This window comes from Malaya genurostris, chromosome 3 (genome assembly GCF_030247185.1).
Source record: "Malaya genurostris strain Urasoe2022 chromosome 3, Malgen_1.1, whole genome shotgun sequence".
NCBI classification, from domain to species: Eukaryota; Metazoa; Arthropoda; class Insecta; order Diptera; family Culicidae; genus Malaya; species Malaya genurostris.
In genome coordinates this window covers 15,508,177-15,536,152 of record NC_080572.1, presented here as the reverse complement: position 1 = coordinate 15,536,152, position 27,976 = coordinate 15,508,177, and the positions used below count along the sequence as shown (strand labels likewise).

The following is a 27,976-nucleotide window of genomic DNA, read 5'->3' as shown; positions in this document are numbered from 1 at the left end:
TAAAGAGACCGAGTGTGTTTCATTGACGGTATGGGAGACCTCAACGTCTGGGTCCCGATAAGAACAAAGTGAAAGGGAGCATCTATAAATACGACAAGATTTACGCGCTTCCGGAACTAGTCCGGAAGATTCGGTCGTTGAAAGATGGTGTGTTTTCAGAAGACTGCGATGTCCGTGAGTTATTCTAGCGATCGCTATGTGTCAGTACCCAAGTTCTACGCTGGGTCCGATGTGTTTATCACCGGTGGTACCGGCTTCATGGGTAAAGTGTTGATCGAAAAGCTACTTCGGTGCTGCCCGGACGTTGGCCGCGTGTTTGTTTTGATGCGTTGTAAGCAGGGCAAAACGCCTGACGCCCGTATCCAGGAGCTGACAAACAACCCAGTGCGTTACAATTATTAACTGTGCATTTTTTTTCTCTAGATGTGAAACGTGAAAATGTGTTAATTGAAATCCAATCTTACAGCTATTCAAGTGCCTGAAAATGCAAAATCCGGCCACGTTAGCAAAGTTGGTGCCCATGTTCGGCGACTGTATGCAGTTGCGACTCGGGATGTCTGATGACGACATCTACCGGTTGAAAAGTGTTTCAGTTGTGTTCCATTTAGCTGCCAGTGTGAGGTTCGATGATCCGCTCAAGGATGCCATTTTGACTAATGTGTTGTCAACGAGAGAGATTTTTGAGATTTGCAAAGGACTGCCGGTTCTCAAAGCCCTGGTTCACGTGTCGACGGCATACAGTAATCCGGAGCAGAGATATGTAGAAGAACGAGTAAGTTTAACCATTTGTTTAGTTTGGCTATCAACTGATAAGACATGCAAAGTGAAGTAGATTTTATATCTATTTTGAGAAAAACGGAATACATGTAACGGTTTATAATTTTTCAACACTCGTGTAAGTAAGAAACGCATCTGGATGAAATTTAATGGCAGAGTGTCCCAACTAACCAGAAGGTCGGATAAAAGGGACTGATTAGACTTATCTAACGTGAAAAAAACTGGAAAAGATACCGCTAACCGGTACTCGAATCCGGAGATATGAATATCTTCTTTCGTATATAAATATAAGAGCACGAAAAGTTAAAAAAAAATATAATTACAAATTTGTTAAAATTGTTTGAGTTGAAGAATGTGCAAGTGAATTCATTTTTGATGCGATAATTAAAACTGATATTGATGCTGGAATCATGCCCATACATTTGTATCATACAAATTTGAATGCAGTTTACCTAATTTCCGAGCTTAACACCCGCTGTGGGTGAATTTTAATTTTTAGTTTGTGAGACCTTTCAGAAAATCAAATTGAATAGAACATCTAAAAAATCAATGCAACTCGAAAGATCACATATAATCATATTTTGTGAATGTACATAATTTTTCTTGCATATATTTGGGCTAGGAAAATCAACATAAGGTCACATCACAGTTCACTGTTTTTACGAACGTTTACATGAACTTGGAAAAACAATTGTGAAACTCGTGCATCCACATTACAAATGCAACATTAAAAAAATTACAAATCAACATTAAAAACAACGACAAAACGATTGTCGAACTCAAGGAAATAACGATTTCATGTAAACAAGTATTACATTGATGTTTACAAAATCATAACACACATCATTTCTATTAAATAAGTTTCACATTTGATTTACAAAACAATTGCTCATTTCTCGAGCATGAATAATAATAACTGTCTATATATGAATAAATGATAATTCTAAATATTGTATCGACCGTTCGTCTATTTATGAAGAAAAAATCGACATTGAACTACATTTTTATGGTGAAACATGTAATTGTACGCCTGAAATTATCAAATAAATGTTTTTTTTATGGTTGTGCACCGATTTTCGTAAAAATAAAAAATTTTTCTTCTTCAATGAAAATCATCAGAATCGTGTTTAAAATATGCATTTAAAAATTTCCACACATTCCTACAAATTTTCAGATCATTTTGATCAAATTTATTTAAATTAACCTGATAAATCTAGAAAAGATTTTTTTTATATTCTAATATGGCATTGATCGCACTACACACACTGTTTGTATAAAAATGGGTTCATACAATCAAAGACATCATATTAACAAGATATCCAGCTCTCACATTTCCCGAACAAACAATTGGCAACATCCTTTTTTGCGAGCATATCGCCCCCAGACGAGCTCGCATCGAATCTTATACACAGAAGTAGGGGAGAAAAATGCAAATTCGTGCGCGCCAAAATAGCAGGGTTGCGCACCCATACAATTGACATGATATGTTGAATGTGATGCCGTGCGATGGCGTTGCTGAACTGAAGATTGACTTCGCTCCAAGCTGACAGGGTCTGATACAATGCAATATTTTATATTACCTAAATAACACGAAACATGAATATGTAAATATTTCAGGAAAAACACGTTCGCGATACGAAATGCTTTACGTTTTATAAGTTATCGAATTTGTTTAATTGAACTACAGTGCAGTATATTCATTCATCCTTCCCACCCTATGTTTGTGATACGCACTATAGATATCGATTTTTGTAAGCCCGTGTACTGGAGTTGCACAAACAAATTGTTTAAGCGGTAACATATACCTGCGAAAAAAGCTTTGATGACCATTCTCTATCTTTTAAAAGTGATGTCAGGTCTGGTCAATGTTTCAGCAAAGAGCAACCCTCTTAGAAAAAAAAACGTTCAACGGTGGTCCTTAATTGGTCCAATACGTTGGATCATTGGTCCAATGAAAGTCCAATCAATCGTTCAACGGGAGATCAACACGGGATCTTCGTTTGCCGATTTTGAAACAGACCGTTTAACCGAATGCCATTTTTTTCGTTCGACAAACCCGGCAGACAAAGGTCCATTGTTGAGCCATTTTATATATGAAGAGTTGAAACCCCGTTGGATTAGTTTTACTGGAGAATTTATGAAGTTTTTTCCACTTACTTTTTTTAAACTAACACTACGTACCTATATAATATTTCTACTTCACGTAGAATAACAAATATTCTTTCTATATGAAGGTAACACCAAATTTTTACACTATCTTTGCAAAAAAAAAACAACAACAAACCGTTCCAATAAACTGTCTGCGGCCTGCTGAGAGGGCAACCATATACAAGTTTTCTGATTGAGTTTATTTTCAATGCGTATGCAATGTTGTATTTCTGCTATTTTTTGATAATTTTGTTCTCATGCCAGTAAGTTTTGAGCTCATTTCAAATTTATCCTGCACAATTTTATTTTAATTGGAAATTCTGAATTTATTGTCATTTTTTTCTGAAAATGGAGAAAACTTCACACACTGACAAAAATGTATGAGGCGGCTAAAACTATTTAGACTCAGCAGAGAAATATTTTCGACAACATGGTTTTTCAATCCGGATTATAATTTTTTTATCTTGTGGAGAGTGTCATTTCGCTCACATATTTTACTTCCCTTTTTAATAAGTTGCACAATTGTTATAGTTACTTCCTTTTTACATGACGATGTGAAAATTTTTGCAGAACTTTCATAACTGCTAGTGCAACATGAGCAAGCTGCACAATTGATTGTAATATGTTTAAAAATCTTTCTGAAGATATCTAACATAAATAAAAACTCTAAAAAAATGTAGAATATCTTGAAATTTCGATAAGTTACATTTGCGAATTAGGTGACATTATAATTTTTTTTTTTTTTTCATAAATACGTTTATTTCATAGGCAATATACATAAGTTTTTCTTCGCCGTGGCATCCACAATACATAGTAGTTTAAACCTAATACATTTCGAATATCATATTAGTATGTTGGTACTCATTAGTTAATCTAAACACTGTTTTTATCAAGCGAGTTGCTATTTTAAATTACATTAAATAAAATACATTTATTTTGTACATGATCTTATAACTATTTCAGGATTGTTTGTATCAGTTCACCACTTATATTCAATATCCTATAGTTGGCTATTGGTTGAACTCATGGAAGAGAAAACAGTTTAACATAAAATAAAATTTAAATTGGAACTCCAATGGATTTAATGAAATGATAAAGAAGTTTCATGTATGGAAGGTCACGACAAGCAAGAATGTCGCGAACTGGGACATTGGATAGTCTACCTTGGGTACGCAAGGAATTTATTAGTTGAGATCTGACATCACGAAACTCCACGCATGTCCAAACAACATGGTCAATATCGCGGTAACCTTCGCCGCAAGCACAATGATTAGTCTCGGAAAGTCCAATTCGAAGGAGATGTGCATCTAACGTGTAGTGATTGGACATGAGTCTGGACATCACACGAATGAAATCTCTACTCACATCCAGTCCCCTGAACCATGCCTTTGTCGATATTTTAGGAATAATTGAGTGCATCCACCGACCCAGATCATCTTTATCCCAAGAAGCTTGCCAGCTGGCAAGTGTTCTTTGGCGAGACGCGCTATAGAATTCGTTGAAAGCAATCGGTCTCTCATAAATTTCACCCTCAATAGCACCACGTTTGGCTAAAATATCGGCTCTTTCATTGCCTGGAATGGAGCAATGAGCCGGAACCCAAACTATTGTGATTAGATAATTATTATTCAATATGTCGTTCAGACACTGTTTTATTTTACCCAAGAAAAACGGTTCATTTTTGCCAGCAGCGTTTGAGCGAATGGCTTCAATTGCACTCAGACTATCTGTGAAGAGGAAATAATGGTTTGGAGATAATGTGACGATTACATTCAAGCTATAATGAACTGCTGCTAACTCTGCTATATAAACAGATGCAGGTTCTTGAAGCTTGAATGAGGCCGAAACATTATTGTTGAACATACCAAACCCTGTCGCTTCTTCCATTCGCGATCCGTCCGTGTAAAACATTTTCTCAGAGTTAATATGCCTGAACTTACTTGAAAATATTTTTGGGATTTCCATAGAGCGTAGGTGGTCCGGGATTCCACGCACTTCGCGCTGCATGGATGTGTCGAAAAATAAAGTTGAGTCAGGTACATTTAGGAGGCTGACACGGATAGGAATATATCTTGAAGGGTTGATTTCCTGTGACATATGGTTAAAATATACTGTCATGAATTTTGTTTGAGATCGAAGCTCGACTAGTCGTTCGAAATTATTAATTACCATGGGATTCAGCACATCACATCTTATTAGCAGGCGTGATGAAAGCTCCCAAAATCGATCTTTTAATGGAAGAACTCCCGCCAGAACTTCAAGACTCATTGTATGTGTCGAATGCATGCAGCCTAAAGCAATTCGCAAACAACGGTACTGAATTCGCTCAAGTTTGATAATATGAGAATTTGCAGCGGAACGAAAACAAACGCATCCATATTCCATCACTGAAAGTATCGTTGTCTGATACAATTTTATTAGATCTTGCGGATGAGCACCCCACCAAGACCCTGTTATTGTTCGAAGAAAATTTACTCTTTGTTGGCATTTCGTTATCAGATACCTAATGTGTCCTCCCCACGTGCATTTGGAATCAAACCACACCCCGAGGTATTTGAAAGTCAAAACCTGTTCGATTATTCTTCCCATCATATGAAGCTGAAGTTGCGCGGGATCATGCTTTTTTGAAAAGACGACCAGCTCTGTTTTCTCCGCAGAGAATTCGATACCAAGATGAACAGCCCAAACGGACAATTTATCTAAGGTATCTTGCAATGGTTTTTGCAGATCAATAGCTTTGGATCCAGTAACTGAAACCACGCCATCATCTGCCAATTGTCTTAGTGTACATGGGGTTACTAGACAGCTGTCAATGTCATTCACGTAAAAATTATAGAGGAGCGGACTGAGGCATGAGCCTTGCGGGAGACCCATGTAGCTAATTCTGATTGTTGCCAAATCGCCATGTGAAAAATGCATGCGTTTCTCTGACAAAAGGTTGTGCAAATAATTATTTATAACCGCTGGGAGTCCATGTTGGTGGAGCTTGTCTGAAAGAACATCAATGGAAACTGAATCAAATGCTCCTTTAATGTCTAAAAATACAGATGCCATTTGTTGCTTTTGAGCGAAGGCAATTTGGATGTCAGACGAAAGTAATGCAAGGCAATCATTCGTCCCTTTATTTCTACGGAAGCCAAACTGAGTATCTGACAACAAACCGTTCGTCTCGACCCAAGTGTCGAGACGTCGTAGAATAATTTTTTCGAACAATTTTCTGATGCAGGACAACAACGCAATGGGTCTATATGAGTTGTGATTGGAAGCTGGTTTCCCCGGCTTTTGAATGGCGATAACTTTCACTTGTCTCCAGTCAGGTGGAACAATATTTTGCTCAAGAAACTTGTTGAACAATTCCAACAAACGTCTTTTTGCGAGGTCGGGCAGATTCTTCACCAAGTTGAATTTAATTCTGTCCAATCCAGGAGCGTTATTGTTACAAGACATGAGTGCTATGGAAAATTCCATCATTGAAAAGGGGCTATCAATGGAATCATCATTTGAAGAAGACTCCCTAACAATGCTATGCGTAGGAACGGAATCTGGACAAACTTTCCTCGCAAAATCAAATATCCATCGATTCGAGTACTCCTCACTCTCATTTCCTACGTTACGATTCCTCATTCGTCTGGCCGTATTCCAAAGAGTGCTCATTGAGGTTTCTCTTGACAAACCTTCCACAAAATGTCTCCAATAGCTGCATTTCTTAACCCGAAGTATGTTCTTGTACTTGGTTTCTAAAACCAAGAATTTTTCAAAATTCTGAGGAGTTCCTCCTCCTCGTTTTAAAAACGTCTTGAAAGCATTTTGTTTCGCGTGTTTAGCATCTGAGCACTCTTTGTCCCACCAAGGATTTGGAGGTCTTCTGTTAGACGATGGACCAAGAAATCGTTTGGTTTGGGCTTGTTCTGCGGCCTCCAGAATCGAACAAACGAGGAAGTCATATTCTTCAAGTGGGGGAAGCTCTTCCATTGAAGTTAAGACACTTGAAATATTACTTTGGTATTTAATCCAGTCAATATTTTTTGTCAAATCATATGGAATATTAACTGAATTAGCAATGCCTTTGTTACTGCTAATTGAGATGATGATTGGTAAATGATCGCTACCATGTAAATCAGGAAATACTTTCCAGGTGCAATCTAGTCGAATTGAAGTCGAACAAAGAGATAAATCTAATGCACTTGGACGTGCAGGAGGTCTTGGGATCCGTGTCATGCTACCCATATTTAGTACCGTCATGCTAAAATTGTCGCAAATATTATATATTAGAGATGATCTGCTATCATTGTAAACGGAACCCCACATCATTCCGTGCGAATTGAAATCTCCTAAAATCAAACGTGGAGCAGGAAGGGCTTCGACAATTTCATTAAGCTGTCGTTGTCCAACTTGAGCTCTTGGAGGAATATATACCGAAGCAATGCAAATGTCCTTTCCTTTAATGTTTATTTGACAAGCAACAACTTCTATACTAGAAGTCGAAGGAATGTTTAATCTATAAAAGGAATAACATTTCTTAATTCCTAAAAGCACTCCACCATACGGGGAGTCTCTGTCGAGACGCATAATGTTAAAGTCATTAAAATTTAAGGCTATGTTTGATGTAAGCCATAATTCGCACAAAGCAAATACATCACATTTTTGACTATGCAACAAAACTTTAAATGAATCAAGTTTTGGCATGATGCTTCGACAATTCCACTGCAGGACAGTGATTGAATCATTTGCGGCGGATGATAAATTATCCATCAAATGATACAAAACCTGTAAGAGCTGGCCATTGAGCTGATAACTGTTTCAAAAAAGTTCTAGCTATTGGAAGGAATGCTGTTATGATGGTCTTTAGAGGTTCAGAAATATTGAATGCAGCGAAAATCCATTCTACAATTTCCGAAAATTTCAGTAATCCTGTTGGTGAATGTGAAATGGAGCCCACTGGATTATTGTCTTTTCTTGAGCTAGTTCCTGGATTGGTTTGTGAATTTGACAAACCAGGAGGCACAGTTTTTGGTTTTAAATTTGGCTTTTTAGCTTTAACACGGGGATCTTTTTTTGAAGGTATAATTTTAGGTGTCTTTTTTGGTATTTTGTGGTTTGTTAATCTCCTCTTAACAGACCCTTGAGGAGTGACAAACGAGGTATCTTCACTATTTCCGTCAGAGTCAGATTCCTCTGGCTCCGCAAGATTTGAAAAACCGTTTTCGGTTTCCAAAGGGGAGACATGTATGACCGTTTTGAGCATTTCTGCATATGTGCGCTTAGACCGTGCTTTTAAAGAAAGCTTCATTTTGTCTTTACGCAGCTTAAATGCAGCGCACACTGAAAGATCATCATGAGGGCTTTCCCCACAATAAACACATTTTTCAACATCTTTATCGCAAAGATTATCCTTATGAGGCCCTTGACATTTGATACATTTGGACTTATTACTACAGTAAGTAGCTGTATGTCCGATTTTTTTACAGTTCGTGCAATTCATAACATGCGGTACGAAAAGCCGAACAGGAAGACGAATTTTATCGATATAGACATGGCTAGGCAATGCAGATCCGGCAAATGTTACGCGAAACGAATCTGAGGGACGATAAGACTTTTTTCCATCGACAATAGATGCTGAGTACAATTGTTTGCACTCGAGTATCTTAACTCCCTCAAGCATGGAGTTTTTAAAACGGCCAACTCCATTTTTAAGTAAATCATCTGCTGTCAGACTTGCTTCAGTCACAACACCGTCAATTTCTACCTCCTTCGATGGAATGTAAACTCGATATTCAATAGCAAATAATTTACAGGTTACAATATCGTTTGCCTGTTTCAAGTCGTTAACTACAACTCGAATTTTATCTCTATTAACCTTACAGATTTCTTTAACTTCAGAGAAATGTGATGTCAAATCCTTTGTAATTTGCATCAAGTTTAAAATCTTTTCTTTTTTTCGAAGATAGACTATCCATGGCCCAGTGGTACCCTGTGGATAATGTTTAGCCCTCGGAGTATTTAAACTTTTACTAGTATCCGGAATCGGATTCGGATGATCTTCCATGAGATCATCCATTACATTAAATTTTTTTTGTAAATTAATAATACCAAAATAAAAACTTATGTTTAGTAAAATTTCAGATATAAGAAATAAAAAATAAATTAAATTAAATCTACCTTGTAGCTGATGTCTCTGTTCCTTTATCGTGAAGAACGACGTGCAGCTCTTCCAACGATTTCCAATTGGCAGTCTTTTGCTGTTTCCAATTGGCAGTCTTCTGTCGTTTACTGCTATCTCAGTTGCTCTGCCGTCGTTGTGAACACCACTGCACTTGCTGTACCTGACCCCAGGTACAGTGCTTTTGCTCTTGGTGGCGATCAAATGCGATGCTTGCAGTGTAGCACCTCGCGATATATGCCGTCTCTTTTGATCCTACGCAGCGTACAAATTCTGGTACCTGGTAGATCAGCACTGGGTTGCTTTAGCACCTCTGTGCCTTTGCACCCCTTCGTCTTCGCACCTTTATGCGATGGCACCTCTGTGACTCGTCACTTCTATGCTCTCGCACCTCTGTGTCTCTACACCTCTGTGCGTATGAACGGGATGGCCTTCGTTGCTAGCTTTCCAGTCGGGAAACGCCCCGAATATTGCGTTTGCTATGGGCAGTTTAACTACCTGAAGCTTAGAATTGTCTCGGTAGCAGCCGTTAACTCACGAGCCAGTACAATCGAAACACAACCTCTTCGCTTGAATGGTTTTTACTGAATTTGGTGACATTATAATTGTCAGTGAATTTAATTGTGAATTTTCGCTCACTTTATGAATATGTCAAGCAACTTACACCATTTTATTACACTCCAGCCTGAGGGATGTAAACCAAGATTGGGCTTCTGGTTGGTTTCCAGCAAATTGCATCAGCTTACATTCAAGTTCTAGGTCAAACTTTAGCTAGTTCTGTATATACGAAAAACTTGAAGATTCAAACTTACATATCCTATATTGCAGAGTTTTCATTTCGAATTCAACTAAAAATCATCACGAAAAAGTGTAAAAATCGAAAAAGAAAAAGAAGAAGCCTTTTCTTACTCAATTCGGTAAAGGGAACACATAAAAGTTAAAAACTTACTCATACAATATTTTCTTCCTGCAAGTTAATTTATTTATTACTATATCAAGTACTTACTATTTAATAATGATTTATACTTATTACGATTTATATCATTGATCATTATTGATGGTAGCGCAAGGTATGTGATCACCAGCCAGGCCCGTGCGCAGGAATCATCCATGGGGGGGGGGGGGGGGGGGGGGGTTTTCAAGGGGAGAGGGGGGTGTCCAAAAATGTAAAACGAATTCTGACAGGATCGTGCGCGGGGGGGAGGGGTTTCAAATTATGTCAGTTTATAAATTGATAAAAAATTGATAAAAAAATATGAATTGTCCAGTTATTTGCACTTTAATATAATAAGTACTCCATTGTTCATGAAACTTAATTATAAAAAAATTCTTCATGGGGGGGGGGGGGGTTTAAAACCCCCAAAACCCCCCCCTGCGCACGGGCCTGTCACCAGCCATATTGATAATTACAGTTTTCTAAAATGTTTGGTATCTACGAGTATTAATGAGAAAAGCTAATGACGCATGTTTGCCCTTCTCGTGCTCGAACTACGGTTTTGATGCAGATGCCAACATTGCGTTCTCGCGTTACAAACTGGATAGGTATAAAATGTAAAAACTAACACGTTTAATTTATTCTAGCCTGTGAAGCTAACTTTTAGTGTAAAATTAGTAAATTATTTATAATTGAAATTCGTCGTAATTTAGTATAGGTGCACCGTTACAATTCTGGAAGAAATAGAAATGAAACCTTACACAATTCACACAATATTTTAGATATTCGGAAGTGTAAAAAACGTATTAGTTCTATTCGCATTCATGTCATCCCGTTATTTATCTGACATTACCCACTCACTTTTTTGTAACGGTAACAGTATTGCTTCTTAGAGCAGAAGCAAATATATTGTATCCGATTTTATCACAATTCGTTGATTGAAAATCGAGCAATCAGCAAAATAATACTAATGAGATGACTATTGGTACAATAGCCCTACCAACTTATATATTTTGCTATTCTGTTTTCGATTACAGTTATACCCACCTAAAGCAGACTGGAAGAAAATGCTAGATTGCGCTTTGAAGTTTGATCATGAAGTATTGGACATTCTAACTAAAAAGTAAGTGTTTTTTCCATGGATATAGGAGTATGCTGAGGTATGTTTAAGATTCTACTTACAATCTAAGGACAACAATCTTGGAAAGCAAATTGCGCACTACTACCGGATGTATCTTTATATCATAATATTTACAACAATATACGTGAATGTACTAAATTAACTGATGACTTTTTTAAACACTTCATGCGACACACCTATGGGCTTATGGACACAAGCGTTTTGAACTTTTTTTAATTTGATAATAGATGGGTGTAAAATTGAACATAGTGGTGATTTGGATCTAGTCTTTTTTTATTATATTTTCTAGTTTGAATTTCTGTTCAATGTGCCCACATCAAGCAAAGTAGCTTTTTACTGTATCGATTTTGCTTGGTTATTTTTTTTATAGACAATGACTAAAAAATGCAAAACTTTTCCATTTTTCATGATTAACAAATTAACTATTATAACTAATTTTATCTTTACCTTTAGTTGGTTTTGACAAGGAGGAGAAAACTTCTAAACTGTCAAATTTTAACTAAAAGTTGAAACACATTACTGAATGATAGATGCTTGTATGCTTTAAACCGTTTTTGAGAAATTAGCTCTAGCTGTCTGTTCTCTGTGGCGAGTGTTTGAAAATGTAGTGAACAGTTTATAGATATTGTAATTTTCACTGTCGGTTAGAAAAGATTGCGATGCGATAGAGAGAGAGAGACTTTTTACTAGTCGGTTTTTCAAGAGATTGCATAACCTTTCTATACGAGAAAGGCAAAAAGTTAAGTAAATTAAAACTTATAGAAAATTGAACTCTTACGGTAGTTTTGTCATTCATTTAGTTTTTTCTATTTGAATTCTTACGAGTCATAGTAAATCTCAATTAAAAACGGCTAAAAGAATAAGATGCTTTTGGGTGAAATTGTCAGGCGACAAAGCTTTGCATATTGACTAAAATATTGTTCTTGCAGGGTTACCAATTTCTCCCCCAATACCTACACTTTCACCAAGGGTCTGGCCGAGCAGGTGTGCAGGAAATATCAAGATCAACTACCGTTGGTCATTTTCCGCCCATCGGTGGTGGTGAACACTATCGATGAACCCCTGGTCGGATGGATTGATAATTTGAACGGACCGTCCGGGATGCTAGTGGGAGCAGGAACAGGTGTCGTGCGAACGGATTTAATACCGCTCCAGAATAGCATTAATGCCATTCCAGCAGATATCTGTATCAAAGAACTGATTCTAGCAGCATGGCGGCGTGGAACCAAAGAGGAAACCCTTCGGAGGAACTTCCTTCCCGTGTACAATAGCGCCGTAGAAGGTGAACATACTTGGAAGTATCAGAAGGTACTAGACTGCGGTAAAGCGAACATGACTAAGCTAGTGACCAACCGGTTACTGTGGGTTCCCGGCGGATCTGCAACTACGTGGCGAATTAAGTATTATTTGATGGTGGTGCTTGTCCATATTTTGCCCGCGTTGTTGGTTGATGCACTGTGCTTATTGACCGGGAAATCAACATTGTAAGATAAGATTCGGAAAAATTTAATGATGGTAGTGAAATTAAAACATTCTTTTTTAGTTTATTAAAAATTCAACGTAAGGTATTCCTCGCGCAAGCTTCCCTGCGGTATTTTGCTTACAATCAGTGGGATTTCCAAACAAACCGAGTTCGCTCACTACGGGATGATCTACGAGGCGAAGATGTGTAAGTATGCTTACTACCTTCCTCGAGAATCCTCTTTCGAAACATATATCAATTATAATGATTATTAATTATTCAATATTAAAACGTGAATTTTAAATGCAACATTTTCTAGTTTCTGTTAATGGGAGCGATACATGTAACCTACTGAATCTTGATCAGAAGCTTTTTTAAAAGAGAAGTGGAGGAAAGGAATCGTTTAAAAAATAAGCATTTTTCAAAATGGCCGCCATGGTATCCAATCCTCTGGTTTGGTGTGAGCATGATCATAAAAAATGTGTTCTAGTTGAACCTCGAAAAATTCAAAAAAATTAAAAAATCATAAATTGGCACGTTTTTGAAAAACATAATTGATTCTTTACCTTGGTTATTCCATGGTTTTTGATATTTAATATTTAACTGGATGTTAATGTTGGTTAAGAACTTTCTGTGTTATCATACTTTTGGCCCGGGCGCCGAATTTTCTCGATACGCCTCTGACTGCGCGAAGCGGTTCACGTTTGGTGTCTTCAATTGACTCAAAACGGTTTCCCCGGAACGGTTGTTTGAGTTTGCTGAATAGCCAGAAGTTACATGGAGCTGAATCAGGAGAATACGGTGATTGCGGAACGGTATTAGTTGAATAACACTCATAATTCCGGACGCGTAACACTCAAATAACAGTTTGGTCGGCTAGAGTGCACGACACCTCGATAATCAAATAAATACTCTCCTGGACGTGGTTTGTCGACAACGCGTTCCCGACCCTCTTTGAGAAACTTGTACCAATCAAAAACACTTGCTATATTTAATGGAACTGCTTTGTTGAATAACTTGCACTTTTAATTCTTCAGAAATACAGACGTACACGCAGAGAAATGGAGCATGTTTAAAATAACAAAACAATTAGAACTTTTAATATGATTTATGTTCATTTTAAGCTAGAATATGATTGTTTTGAACCAACCAACCAACCAATTTAAGGGAGAACCCTTGAATATAAAAAATACTCACTGCTTGATTTGAATCTAAACTTTGGTTTAATCAAACAAAAAAATTATTTTCTCTCGATGATTGTTTTGTTGTTGAAATAAACTTACTTTTTATTACATGTCAACCCAAGTTGAATTGACGTTATCGAAATATCCGTGTTGACTCAATCCGGTTGTATCTTTATTTCAAGATAGAAATAGGTTCAATTTATTTATGATCTTATTTGTGTACTGATATAACTAAGTTTACTGTTCAAATGAACCGTAACAGTTTCATTTCTAATAAACAAGAGCATTTTTTCCCGCGAGAATAATCCAGGGCACTTTTTTTTATCTCCCGCGGATAAAGTTTTTTACAAGTTTTATAAATAACGTTTATCTACTTCTTTAATTTCCTAGGGGATTTTCAATAATTCAAGCGTATGTATCGATAATTGGGAATATTTTGAAAAATGCATAACATTACATAACACAATTTCTTTGCAAAAAATATTTCATGCAGGATCTCTATTTTGACTGATGGAGCACCGAATCTTTAGATGCTATAAAATTAAAAAAATCAGGGCTTGATTGTGGTATGTAAATAATTCGACCGTCTAGCGACAAAACGGCTAAAAGACTAGAAAAAATCTAAAATTTAAAATATTTGTATATTAGGAAATTGAAAACAAATAGAGGTAGTATCACAAATTACTTTGTAAACGAGTTTGATCGAAATCATTTTATTCCTAAAATCATACAAAAATGTATGGTTTCAACAATCAAAAGCGTTAGTTGAAATAACTAATTTCATGGAAATTTATTTCAACTAAAAGGTTTTGTGAATTTAAAGTGTTACAATTATTGACTTCAACTAGAGTTCGATCCATTTGAAATTATTTTTTTAAATTGAATTTACTGTGAAATTGTTTGTCAAGAGATTGACAAGAAAGCACAAGTAAAATATTTGTAATTTTTATCAAACTATTGATTGAAACAAACTAATCCACCGAGAGATATGAACGATCATGTTTTCTAGTTTCAAGTAGCAATATTTGCAACATAAAATCAGATTTTCTTTTGTCACTATTTCAACAAAAATATTCGTTGGAAGGGCTGGGGTCCACTAGGAGATTGATAGTACCTATTTGCTCTCTCCGGACTGTACCAGCCTAGATGCCGTGTGGAATCCGGCGGAAAAAAATGAACCAAGAATAGATCCACTGGGGTCCTGCTTCCATGTCGTAAAAGGTGACAATTGCAGGAGTTTCTTTTTCCTTTCAGTTATCAGATATTTTCAATGTTTTACTTCTGATTGCTCTATTTTACTAAATCATCTCTTTATTCAACCTATCAATTTCCGTCTAGCTTCGGAGAAAAGTTTTATTAGGAATGATTTCTTCTTCCATGTTATTGATTGTCTTTCAGGATTATGAAATGAATGATAAAAATCAACCATTGCGCAAATCCGTTTATATTACAAAGTTAATAACAGAGATAACATATATCGGTATATTGAAAACATAGTAAAAATCACTTGATATTAATATTTCAAACAGTAAATTAATATTTTTTCGGTAGCCGGCTGCCCAGATCAACTAATATAACCAATTAATAATTTTAATAAATAATTAAAATAATAAAGCGGAAATAATAAAGAATCAAGACGCGTGTGAAATCTGTTGACCTTTGTTTGGTGATTTAAAATGATTTTATAATAACTGTTTAGAATATTTCAATGCAATGAATCAACTTTTTTGTCTAAATCCTATTCGCTCGTTTATTTTGTATCTACCTTTTTTATCAATCCGCATGTGTTTTTTTTGCATGACTAAAAAAAACGCGAAATGTAGATGCATAAACGAGTGACTGCATACTCGACAGCCGGCTGTCCGGAGTTTCGTCAATTTCGGAGATTTACTGTTTCGTGCATTATATTGCCAGCACAAAGTAACACATAAAACGATAACACTTTAAAACATTCTTGGTAGCCGGCTACCCAGAGCAATAAACACATGATAACATTATTAAAACATTTACTAACAAAGTATCCTCTCCTGTGATGCAAGTGGGAATGCAGAGGATTCCTCGGTTCTTAGTAGCAACATGCATCGAACTAACAATCCTTTCCCTCCCAAGTAGATCTGCATTCGGACGTGGCCGGCGTCGGTATTGATCAGCATGCATGGTTCAATACAGTTTGCACAGTGTGAAACAATGTGTTATTCCCAAACATGTTACTTCAAAAAATCATTTTGCAATCTCAATTGGTCCAGATCAATAACGGAGTAGCAACACACGGGCGGTCTCTAATGCTAATGCTAAAATTTCAACAAAAATATTCGTTGGATTATTTTTACAATTTTTGTCTCTGTGTGTATACTAAACACTAATGCCCCGTTTACACTTCTGCTGGCTGCCAGCATGCTGGTGTCAGTGTACTGCCCTCTGAGGAAAAAAACGTTCAACGGTGGTCCTTCGTTGGTCTAATACTTTGGATCATTGGACCACAGTTGAACGTTTTTTCCTAAGAGGGCAGTACAATTACACCAGCATGCTGGCAGCCAGCAGAAGTGTAAACGGGGCATAATGAATATTTTGATGGGACACTTGGCACACATGTCACTAACAGTCACGGTGTTTGATTTCCAATCCCAACAAAAGGTTTTTGTGGCCCGAAGAGGTGAATGACCTTTAGGTTGAAACCTCTACAAAACAGAACAAAAACTAAGTGGCTGATGTCACGCTATCGGGAAGACGTCGGCTCGAAAATGCCTTGTTTGGTATTGCTCTTTTACTCTAGCGGTACATAGTGAAAACCTACACTTAACTAAATTTTCATTTTCACATTATATGATATTCTAATGATTTGGCACTATTAGCATTTCCAATGATAACTACAAAGTGTATTCAACATCATGTTTAACAAATATAAAACTCTTCTTGACGTTATTTTTACAAGATTTTCATATAACGAATAAAATTTCCAGTCTGAGTCAAATTTATTGGCGCGCCCTATAACCACATACTAACAGACAGGACACTCAAATTAGATTCTTCAATCATTTTAACGGTCATTTCGAATATTCCTTTATTTGGGACAGTACTCACATGTGTCATGATGGCGTCACGTTACCCTATCAGAAACATCCTGTCTGTCATCTAGACTGTGTTTATTTTTTTCATTTACCAACAGAGTTGCCATTCATACAGAATTACGTGTAATGTATTGATTTGTATACGTCCATGCGAATTTCATGCAGGATACAGATTTAATACATATTGCTAAAACTATATACATAATTGTGCCTACTTCTCATCCTCCAAGGCAATACAAAATCGAACCCGTTTTGTTACAATATTTACTTGCTTCTGGTCTGCCGCCACTTAATTTCGGTTGAAACATACCAACACAATAAAAAATAGTCTAGATGAATAACGTTGAGTCAAATAAATGGTTACATTCCAACATCGCGAAAAAGTTAAATATATTATCAACGTAATCCAATAATTTATTGTGACGATTCATTTTCAAATATTTTGATGAAATCAAGCATCCCTGCAAGCAGCTGATCGGTGTTGACAAACGAGGGGAAATCAACCTGTAAAAAAACTTGTACATAACACAAGGGGTGTACAGATAGTAAATAGTTCGCGCAGTACAATATAGGTGGAACTAGTGCATCACAAAAAGTTATTTTTATAAGAATTTACTCATACTGTCATGGCTGTTAGTCTGTGCTATAACCATTACTAGATATCCACACAGCATACATTGAAACAATTTATGAAACGCATATTATATTCACTTCGAATTTATATAGATAGGTTCATCTATACCATATGACTAGTTTTAGAAAATTTAAATATAACTTTTGATAGAGGTCATCCCAGTTCCATATAGCAGTTATATATAGATCGTATGATTGCTATGTTATTTGATTGAACATGTGATACGTATATGACTCAAATTAAATAAAAATACTGGGATTATGGTGCTTAAGGGAATTAAAAACTACAATAAAAATAATTGTCTCATCAAAAACTTATTGTTATATTCGTTTCATAATATAAATTTATTTTAATATTTCAATAACACTTACTTTGGGACTGGCTGATTTCATCGGATATTTACTGTTACCAGGCCAATCAGATTCACTAAGAATAGCTGATAATCGGAACCTACTTCTTTTTTCGAGGATTTAAAATATACTAGTCGTCAGTTCCATAAGGGAGCACCTCTTGATAATTGCGGAGGAGTAGTGAGATCCCGAAACTATTATTAAAAAAGTTAAATCCTCTTACTAGACAGAGTAATGAAACGTACCGGATATTTATTTCATGGTCCGTTAGGGCATATCCTTGAAAGAAGTTGTCTTGTTAGCGATTTAAAATAACGGAACTTCCTAAAAAACTGTCAGTTAATGAATATCGAGGACACAACTCTTTCTTCGCCTTCAAGCAGTACGACTCACTACTATTCTTTCGTAAAAACGAATTTCATTATATGTCTAAAAAAATTAAAATATTTTTTCCTGTTATTTTCTTCGACTCAAGAAAACAGTGTCACGTTTTCTTCCTTGTTGCAGATTTTATGTACGCTTCCAATACATTTTTTTAAAGTTTTCACATGACTTATTAAATATAATTAGCATGCGATCCATAGAAAAATGTAATGAATATTAAAATTATATTGGCTTAAGTTTTATCGACTCATAGCATAACTTGCATATGGTATTCTTATCAATATCATAAAGATTATGAAGAATAAAATTTGTTGAGCATCATTTAGATTTTATGTAGAGTTCCATTAAAGGTCATTAGTTGCCATATGTCTATTGATGAATACCATCTGCGTACGATTCATAGGACACATCCAATGAATATATATTATGTAACGAGTTAGGTTTCATCGGATTGCCATATAAATTATATGGGATATTCTTATAACTTTCATTATGGTAACATCTATTTAGATTTAACGTACACTTTAAATAAAGATTATAAGTTTCCATATAACCTCTATAAATTATATTCTACATACGATTCATATGGCAAACCTAATGAATATAAATAAGATTTTTATTTCAGTGTAAAGTTCTTTCAGGTTGACGCGGTTGATGCAAATGGTGCAGAATTGTCCTATGACGGGCCGATTGGAGCGCTACGATCGGGCCGATATCGTACTCAATCTGTCCGATAATCGAAGGGGTCACTCGCCCCGGGTACAACGTTTTAAGGGGGCGGTAAACCAATCCTTGTGATTTTTTTGCTCGTCCACTCGTCCAAGTCATCTTTCTGTAGAGTTAAACTTTTTTTGCTCACTCAACCAACGATGGGGGCGGCAAATCTTATTTTTCCCCGGGCGCCAAAGTTCCTCAGTACGCCACTGTTCTTATACATGTACAATGTTTAAAAGTGTGGTTGATTCGAACGTAAGCGGTAATACGAATTTGAAACACCTTCGAACGTATTGCATACGAATACGTAAACAAGAATGAGGGTGTATGTGTTAATCACATAACTTATGAAGTGGCTAGCAGATATTATGCATAGACATCACGTAAAATAGCAAAAATTAGAGATGGGAAATATCGAACCAAATCAGTTATCGATAATATCGATATTTCACAGTTCGATATCGATATTATCGATAAATATCGATATTTTTAACTTTTGAAATAAAAATTACAAAAAAAAAACAAGAAAGTATATTTGAAGGCCAAAAATAATTTTCGGTTCCCAGCCGAACAAATTACATTTTCAAAAATTGAAATTTTTTTCTTAGGAATACCAACATTTCAGCTAAATCTGGACTCAAGCGAGCCCTTCTATCCGTTATGGTGTTTCCCGCTGTTGAATTCACTCTTTCAAATGACGCTGTGCAATAAATTTCAACTCTTTGTATGCTGTGTAATTTTCCCAGTAAGAGAAAATATCTGTGTCCTCTGGTGCAACTGGTTCTTGTAAATAATTATTTAAATGCACAATCTCCTGAGACGTAGCGTGCATTACATTTTGTGACGACTGAGTCAAAATTTTGTTCATAAAAGAAAATTTTCTTAAAAAATCAAGAAAAGCGGTAATAAAGAAATTTAAAAGGATAATTATTTCGTATTTGGCGATTTAACATTTTTTGCTTGTATTCGGCGACGCACTTGCAGAAATGGACGAACATTGGTTGGATAAAGAACTTATGTTTGTTGCTTGTGATTTTTTAATTTCTTCTTTGAGCTTCTGGCGAAGTTTCTCAGCAGCAGTATTGTAGTTTGTCTTTTGTAAAAAAACGTATTCTTTGAACCGCGGATCCAATATGGTGCTTATCCTGCACGAATTGTTTTTACAATTTATATAAAAATTTAAAAAAATAGAAAATAATTTCTCTTATTGATTGTAGTCAACTTACGCAGAAGCTGAACGATGCTCATAATCTATCATACGCTTTAATGTCGACAATCGAAGTTTTTGAAGAAGGCGAATTGCATCAACGTTCTCGATCTTGGCAGGTTTTTTTTCTTCTCAAAATTTTCCATCGACCTCTCCTCTTCTTGAAAGTCTTGTTTTTCATTCATATTTTCATTTTGCTTTGTGGTTGGAATTATCAAGGAAATTGTTGCATATGAATCACCACTCAATTTTTGGGTAGCATCAGCGAATGGTTCCAGAATCGTTATAATCTGCGGAATTAATTCTTCTTCGTTTGGTGAGAGAACAAGATTCGTCTTTCCACATTTTATCAACACTACAAAAATTGCGTCTGTGATTTCGGCAATGCTTTGGAGCATCAATGTCGAATTCCAACGAGTTGGTACAGATTGCACTAATTTTGTTTGGCTTTGCTTTCGTTCCGCCAACTCTTGTTCACTGTCACTGTCGACTGTCGAATTCTCTTTCATCTCTTGACACATGTTTTGTGCATTGGCTTTTGAAATGCCATCGTTGACAACAAGTTGTATAGTATGTGCACCACAAGGCATATTTTTAAGCTGAAAAAATGTGTAAATGTAGGTATATTATTGTGTGCCGCTATACTCTTCGATTTTACTTGTAGCAGGCGACACACAGCAACCATGTTGGCGGCACGATCAGTCACTCCACACACTACTGTGATTTTCGGAAATTTTTTCATAACTTTTACAATTAGATCTTTCAAATTTTCTGCTGTTGATCGCGAATGCTCAGGAATCACAGCCAAAGTTACAACTTTTAGCACTCCATTGAAAAGAAAGTGAGCTGTTGCAGTTAAGTAGCTCTGAGTTGTACGGCTAGTTCAACCGTCAAAGGTAACGGCAATAAATCTGTAAAAGAGGATGACATCACAGACTAACAGACAGGACACTCAAATTAGATTCTTCAATCATTTTAACGGTCATTTCGAATATTTCTTTATTTGGGACAGTACTCACATGTGTCATGATGACGCCACGTTACCCTATCAAAAACATCCTGTCTGTCATCTAGACTGTGTTTATTTTTTTCATTTACCAACAGAGTTGCCATTCATACAGAATTACCTGTAATGTATTGATTTGTATACGTCCATGCGAATTTCATGAATTTCATGCAGATTTAATACATATTGCCAAAACTATGTACATAATTGTGCCTATTTCTCATCCTCCAACGAAAGACAAAATCGAACCTGTTTTGTTACAATATTTACTTGCTTCTGGTCTGCCGCCACTTAATTTCGGTTGAAAACTACCAACACAATAAAAAATAGTCTAGATGAACAACGTTGAGTCAAATAAATGGTTACATTCCAACATCGCGAAAAAGTTAAATATATTATCAACGTAATCCAATAATTTATTGTGACGATTCTTTTTCAAATATTTTGATGAAATCAGGCATCCCTGCAAGCAGCTGATCGGTGTTGACAAACGAGGGGAAACCAACTAGTAAAAATAGTTCGCGCAGTACAATATAGATGGAGCTAGTGCATCACGAAAAATTATTTTTTATAAGAATTTACTCATACTGTCATGTCTGTTAGTCTGTGATGACATGTTAAACAATAAACCTTAGGTATGATTATTTTACCAATCACAGGAATAATTGACTCACTTCGCCAACATCATGATTTCTGCAATATTTTCCATTGTTTTTTCGTAAGCTTGTTTCAGCAAAACGTCATGAAGAAACCGTCTGCTCGGCAAAGCATATCGCGAATCGAGTGTATGAATTAATTGAGAGAAACCGTGGTCATCGATGACACATAAGGTTGTAGATATCTAATAACGAACTGAGTAATAGCTTTGTCTATCTCGATTCTCCTTTGAGAATTTGAGCTATACGCCAAATTACTTCTTTTTATGTACTTTCTCATCGAAAGTTGTGTGTTGTTACGTTTTTTTGAAAATGCTTTTTGTCTACAATAAAATAATTTTTATTAACTATTATTTTTTCTCAAATGCTTGAAGTCAATTTTTACTTTGCTGATTCCTTGTCATGTTCCTTGCTGTTTGTGCTGGATTCCGTGATATTCAAATCCTGTGACTCAGTTTTCCGCAAACGTTCGGAATGATAATATTGTAGATGACTTTTAGGATTTGCTGTGTTTCCACTCCAAGGAATTTCTGTGCAACACCCTTTTATTTGACATTTAACAACACAATTTTTTCTTTTATTTTCATGAAAAAGTCCCACACGACTGATCGCTTTCGGCACTTTGGATAGAATCTATTACACAAAAAAAAAAGTTCAGCATAAAAACAGCAAAAAATAATAATTAACATGTAAATACTTTTCTTTGACTTCTGCACTATTGGCAACGTCGTCCAATTCTTGTAAATCAGAAGCCGACTGCCGTTCAGAGACAGCGAAATTTTTCAAAGTTGTCTGTACTTGTTTTCCACACGACTTGTCGCTCAGCAGCGAAGAAGAATCTGAAAAAAATTGTCATACTGTCTCTAATTTCAGGAATATATAAAAACTTTAGTGTTTATTTGCACTATACTTGAGTATTTTTTGTTGGAGACATGCCCAAGGAACAGCGACGCGCTTTGAGTTATTTTTATCAGGATCCCAAATAAATTTTGAATTATTTTAAAAACAGAAGAAAATCCATCCCTCTTCAACACACCTTAAAGATGGATTGTCGCATTTCCTCCCGTTTTAAGAAAATATTTAGCGATCCCGATCAAGATACCTTGATACCTAGACGTGTCGAATATTTCTTGGCGACGTGTGTGGATTACTTACTGTATTCTTTCGCCATTGTTTAATTCTATCGTTAAACTTAAAAGTTTCTGTTTGTTCGCTTGTTGCACTTTGCTCGCTCACTACTTAGTACACACGCTGCTAACAAAATACTTAATATTAAGTACTGTTCGTTCTATAGAAGGGTTGTGTTTAGGAAGTCAATTTTAGTTAAGATTTGATTTACTTATTTTTGAAATAAATAGCTAATATTAGATAATAACTACACGAGCGAAGTAAAAATACGAAATTTTAATTTTACTTAACTCCATGATTGCAATATCGAATATCGATATTTTTTTCAATGCTATGAATTATCAATATCGTCGATACCGTGATAATATCGATGTTATCGATAAATATCGATAAGTTTCCCATCTCTAGCAAAAATATGTAACAAAATGCATTTAAAATGCCGCATCGATACTGCAAGCCTCCGTTATATGATTTAATATAACCTGTACGATAGTTGAAACTGATGTTCATTCTTTCGTTTCCACCGGTGCATTATTTCTATTTTATTCGACCGGCTGAGCTAGTACCATTTGAAGTTGGTCTGGGGTTTCAAATGTACCTCACGAGAGCGTTCACGTTAGTGTAGGTTAATCAATCATTGGGAATCAATATTCTTCGGAATTATAATTTTTAAGTTTAGATAAAAGCTGATGAAATACAAAAACACATTGTATTTTGAATTTATTAATTCAATTGTCAAGCAATACATTTCAAGCGAAAATCCTGTTAGATGCTAAAAAAATTGATATTTAAAAATATCGAAGTCCGTTCGATTTGTGAATGTATTATGTTTGAGATGTTATTTTCACTTTTTATGCCAGAAATAATAATAACGCTCTCTTAACCCTCAAAGGCGCATATGGTTCATTCCTTGATTCGATATAACTTTACTTGAGACGCGTGAATGCGAAATTTTAGACGTTTCCGGTATTTCGTTTTAAAATAACATTGCGCATTTAAGGGATCTAGAACTAGAACTCTCCTATACCTAATTTCTCGTTTTATAGCAAGTTTACATGGTTTACCAAGGACATTTTATTGACGAGTTTTTTTCTCTTTTCCTAGCGACAACTTCAGTTGGCACCTGTCTGAGATGCGGGTTGACCAGTTCTACTATGACTGCTGGTTGGGTGTGAGGCGTTATCTGTTGAATGATCCAGACGAGACACTGCCCCAGGCTATCCGTAAGGTACATAGATTGATGGTGATCGATCGGTTGCTGAAAGTTGGTTTGGGCCTACTGGCGGTGTACGTGCTTTGGAAAAGTTCATTCTTCAAGAATCTGATGCTGTTTAGTCGATAATCAGGAGAGAAAAAAATGTGAAATAAACTCTTTTGCGGAAGTGGTCCTATTTTGAAATCGCTTTTTTATTATCATCGTTTTATGAAAGAACCAATTAATTGCGGGGTTAGACTAGACAACAAATTAAAATTAAATGCCCGTTTCATGAACCCGTTCACGTTTTGTAATCGAATGTTTTTTGTTGCTGTAGTTTACTGTTGAATAAATAATTTTTGAGTTCAATGCTTTCAAAGCGAAACTTCCATTTCACAGTAATGAGATTTTAAATGTTAACATTGCAATACATGCTGTTGTGTGTGTAGGCTATGATATCTCAAATGTTAACAGCTTTTCCCAGACGCTTATGTTCCAGCTCCGCATGAGGGAAGATGTTTCGAATAGCAGTAGTGTTATCTGGTTTGCAATAGATGTCGGTACACAATTCGTCGACGGAAATCTCTTTGTCTGCCTTGGCTAACTTGGTAGCGGACTCCACCTCTCCGCGTATTTTAGATTCGATTTCTTTCAGTTCTTCCGGTGTTGCGAGCTGAGAATTAAGAATTTTCTCCCGCATAGACGTGATTGGGTCCCGAGTTTGACGAACTTCGGCGATTTCATCTCGGGAGCGATAACTCGTTCCGGGATCAGACATGGAATGACCAGAGTAACGATAAGTGGCACTTTCCAAAAGAATGGGTCCTTTACCGCTGTTACAATATTCGATAGCGAAACGAGTCGCTTCCCGGACAGCTAATACATCCATGCCGTCAACCCAAATTCCGGGAACTGTATCTCCTCGTGTATAATAATTTACATTGGCAGACGCACGCTCAGCGCTCGTTCCCATGCCGTAACCGTTGTTCTCGCAAACAAAAATGCATGGTGAGTTCCACAGTTTGGCCATATTGTATACTTCAAATATCTGTCCTTGATTAGCAGCTCCATCGCCATATGCTGCAACACAAACACCTTTTGTGTCATTATATTTAGCGGCAAATGCAATTCCCACTCCTAGCGGAACTTGTGCACCGACGATACCATTTCCGCCGAAAAAATTGGGAGCATACATATGCATACTACCGCCTTTACCGCGAGCACTGCCACTCTGCCTTCCCGTTAGCTCAGTCAATACTCCCGAAATAGGAACTCCCATAAGGTAGGTCCACCCGTGACACCGATACGCTGTAATACACGAATCCTCTGGGCGCATAGCAGCACGCATACCAACGGCACATGCCTCCTGTCCCGAGTAAAGATGACAGAAACCACGAATTATCTTCTCTTTATAAAGATTTCCAGCAGCGGTTTCCATTCGTCGAATTGCATACATTTGACCGTAGTATTTCAAAGCATCCTCCTTGGTTACGGTGACCGTTGTAGCAGGACCTTGTTCTAGATTGTGAAGTTTGAATTCCTGAAAAGGGAAATCGGAAAAAACACTTATTCGCGATATCAAAAGATGACTCGGATGCTTACTTTTGTCTCGAAAGTCGTTTCGGTGGCATATCCATTCTTGCTAGTTTGAGTAGTGGCAACTTTCTGAAAAAAATAAACAAATATCCTTGAAAATTGCACTTTCCAGGTGTTTACAATCAGAACATAACTCAATGCAGTTTTGTATTAGCTAACATAACCGCTTCTTGTTATGACGATAGCTCTATTCCCAAGCTCAAAAAAACAATCGAAATCAAATGAAACGCAATTAATTCAACCACCTTCAAGTTTTCACCAACTGATTTCGATACCAAATCCGTGTTGGAACAGGACCCTTTCCGGAGTAAGTTTTGTACCCACTTGGATAGTCCCATGTTTACATCAATTTGACCTTCCTTCGACCAGCTGTTTGATTCTCAGTTAAACTAGGTAAGTCTTATCTGCAGATGATCAGTCGTGTCGGAATAATTTTATATTGTTATGCAATCACTTTTACGCAGATATTTTAAGTGTGAAAAAAAAACATCGCGGAACACGAGAGGTCATTGGGTTAACCATCACCGGAAAAGGTCGAAAAGTAGATAAATAATAGCGCGATACTGTGTCAATTCGCTTGTACTTACCAGGTTCCTAAACAGTCCACGTTGGATGACGGATTTAGCAGCGTTGGAGAGCATAGTTGAAACAGTAGCAGCAATAACTGGAAAAGCAAAATAATATCAGCTCACTCTGTTTTGGTACGCAACCGCATCTGATTGTGAATTTGAAGATTGAAAGAACTGTCAGAAATGTATTTCCTGCGTGTGCGCCGGCCAATGCTGCCAACTATACCGATTTATCTTGGATTTATCGGTATTCACAGAGATTTTTGGACTCGATACAGTAATACAGATATGCTCTTTTAAAATACCGATATTTCTTTTATCGTAGAATTTAATACCGATTTTCAATTTTTGTGTTTTTTTTTTCATAGTGCTGAACTAGGTTCGACCGTTTTTTTTGCTCTCTAAACAACCCGTAAAAAAATAAACCTTTGATTTTACAGCATAAACAATTGATTCACAATTAGATTAGTTACAATACATTTTATTGTATCTTGACAAGATTTTTTTTCGTTTTCAACGATTCAATATATTGTTTTTTCGATTCTACAATTGAATTTATTGTACATGTGGTGTTTCAAACAATATGCAAACTGTACATTTAATTGTTTACCAATAAAACATGTATGAGAAAATTTTATGATTTGAATTGTTACGATACTTAACAACCTATGCATTCTATTGTAAAAAGCATGTTCATAATTAATTGGCATATTGTCGCAAAACTGAAATGTAGAGGCGCTGCTTGTTTAGAGATGATACTTTCAGCAAGAGCTGTCAAATCGGTAGGAAAATTTCAAATTACTCCACCTTTTCAACGATTTCTTTTGAAAACGGGCAAATTCATTTGAAAAATCATAGTAGAAGCTGAAGAAAAAGCATTTACTCTGAGGTGGTAATGTTGATCTTAGTTCATTGTGCGAAATCTACCGTTTATTCAGAATAGAGCTTTTAACTTGGTTTGATACCATTTTTCAAATGCCTGGAAATAACAAATAAAGTATCCAAAATAAATAGAACTCGATCAACATTACACTGGTTTCTGTTTAAAAAAATGTTGATCCGAAAAAACCTAACCTTACCCAATTTCACACATTTCTGAAGATTTTCCATGTTTAATCGTAGTTTACACTAAAAACTACAAGGTTCAGCCCCTGGGGTTGTTCGAGCCGTTCATGTGGAACAAGGCAACAACAATTTCTAATGATCGATATTTTCAATTAATCGTCACACTTTTGAATCCGCAAATGCACGAGAGTCTGCTTAGATTGATCTTTATTAGGAACCAACACCGAACACACGAACCCAGAATATAGACTCCAATAGTCGTGATTTGTATTTGTTTTGTAGCCGACGAAATTACATCAATAGCCCAAATGTATGCAATTATATGTTTGTACATGCTTGCGATACGGATATAGATATTTAAGCTTATCTTCGCCAAGCTTGTGTTCAAGTTTTGTATGCAAGCAGTTATTTTTATGGCGTTTCTCTACCATTACTATCCTTCTGCGATTTTGGCTGAAGCGATAAACTTTATCTCATCATCAATCGAGTTAATCTTATATAAATTAGAAATTAATCTTATGCACTCAAAATTTACCCTGGGGTAGTTGTCATTTTCTCAGGGGAAACGACATAACATGGAATTTCATCCGATCTTGCA

General features: G+C 36.2%; 2 protein-coding genes and 1 long non-coding RNA gene across 4 annotated transcripts; 1 reads left to right on the top strand and 2 right to left on the bottom strand.

Moving 5' to 3' along the window:
* Positions 1 to 104: 104 nt before the first annotated feature.
* On the top strand, positions 105 to 24,352 carry LOC131434767 (putative fatty acyl-CoA reductase CG5065). The gene is made up of 6 exons (XM_058601858.1): positions 105 to 384; positions 467 to 772; positions 11,057 to 11,142; positions 12,090 to 12,644; positions 12,704 to 12,829; positions 24,058 to 24,352. The coding sequence occupies exons 1-6, from the start codon at positions 145 to 147 to the stop codon at positions 24,293 to 24,295; spliced, it is 1,551 nt and encodes a 516-aa protein (XP_058457841.1). The 5' UTR covers positions 105 to 144; the 3' UTR covers positions 24,296 to 24,352.
* LOC131434770 (uncharacterized) lies at positions 22,199 to 23,069 on the bottom strand. Its single transcript, XR_009230387.1, has 3 exons — positions 22,981 to 23,069; positions 22,523 to 22,664; positions 22,199 to 22,458 (listed from the first exon to the last, which is right to left on the bottom strand). It is a non-coding gene; the product is annotated as an uncharacterized LOC131434770 (long non-coding RNA).
* LOC131434769 (pyruvate dehydrogenase E1 component subunit alpha type II, mitochondrial-like) lies at positions 24,340 to 26,490 on the bottom strand. 2 transcript variants are annotated; one of them, XM_058601859.1, is made up of 4 exons: positions 26,332 to 26,466; positions 25,990 to 26,197; positions 25,751 to 25,813; positions 24,340 to 25,688 (listed from the first exon to the last, which is right to left on the bottom strand). In XM_058601859.1, the coding sequence occupies exons 2-4, from the start codon at positions 26,080 to 26,082 to the stop codon at positions 24,609 to 24,611; spliced, it is 1,236 nt and encodes a 411-aa protein (XP_058457842.1). In that variant the 5' UTR covers positions 26,083 to 26,197; positions 26,332 to 26,466; the 3' UTR covers positions 24,340 to 24,608. The 2 variants fall into 2 exon arrangements, with proteins under 2 accessions (XP_058457842.1, XP_058457843.1); XM_058601860.1 differs by lacking the exon at positions 25,990 to 26,197 and having other exon boundaries at positions 26,332 to 26,490.
* Between the last annotated feature and the right edge of the window lie 1,486 nt (positions 26,491 to 27,976).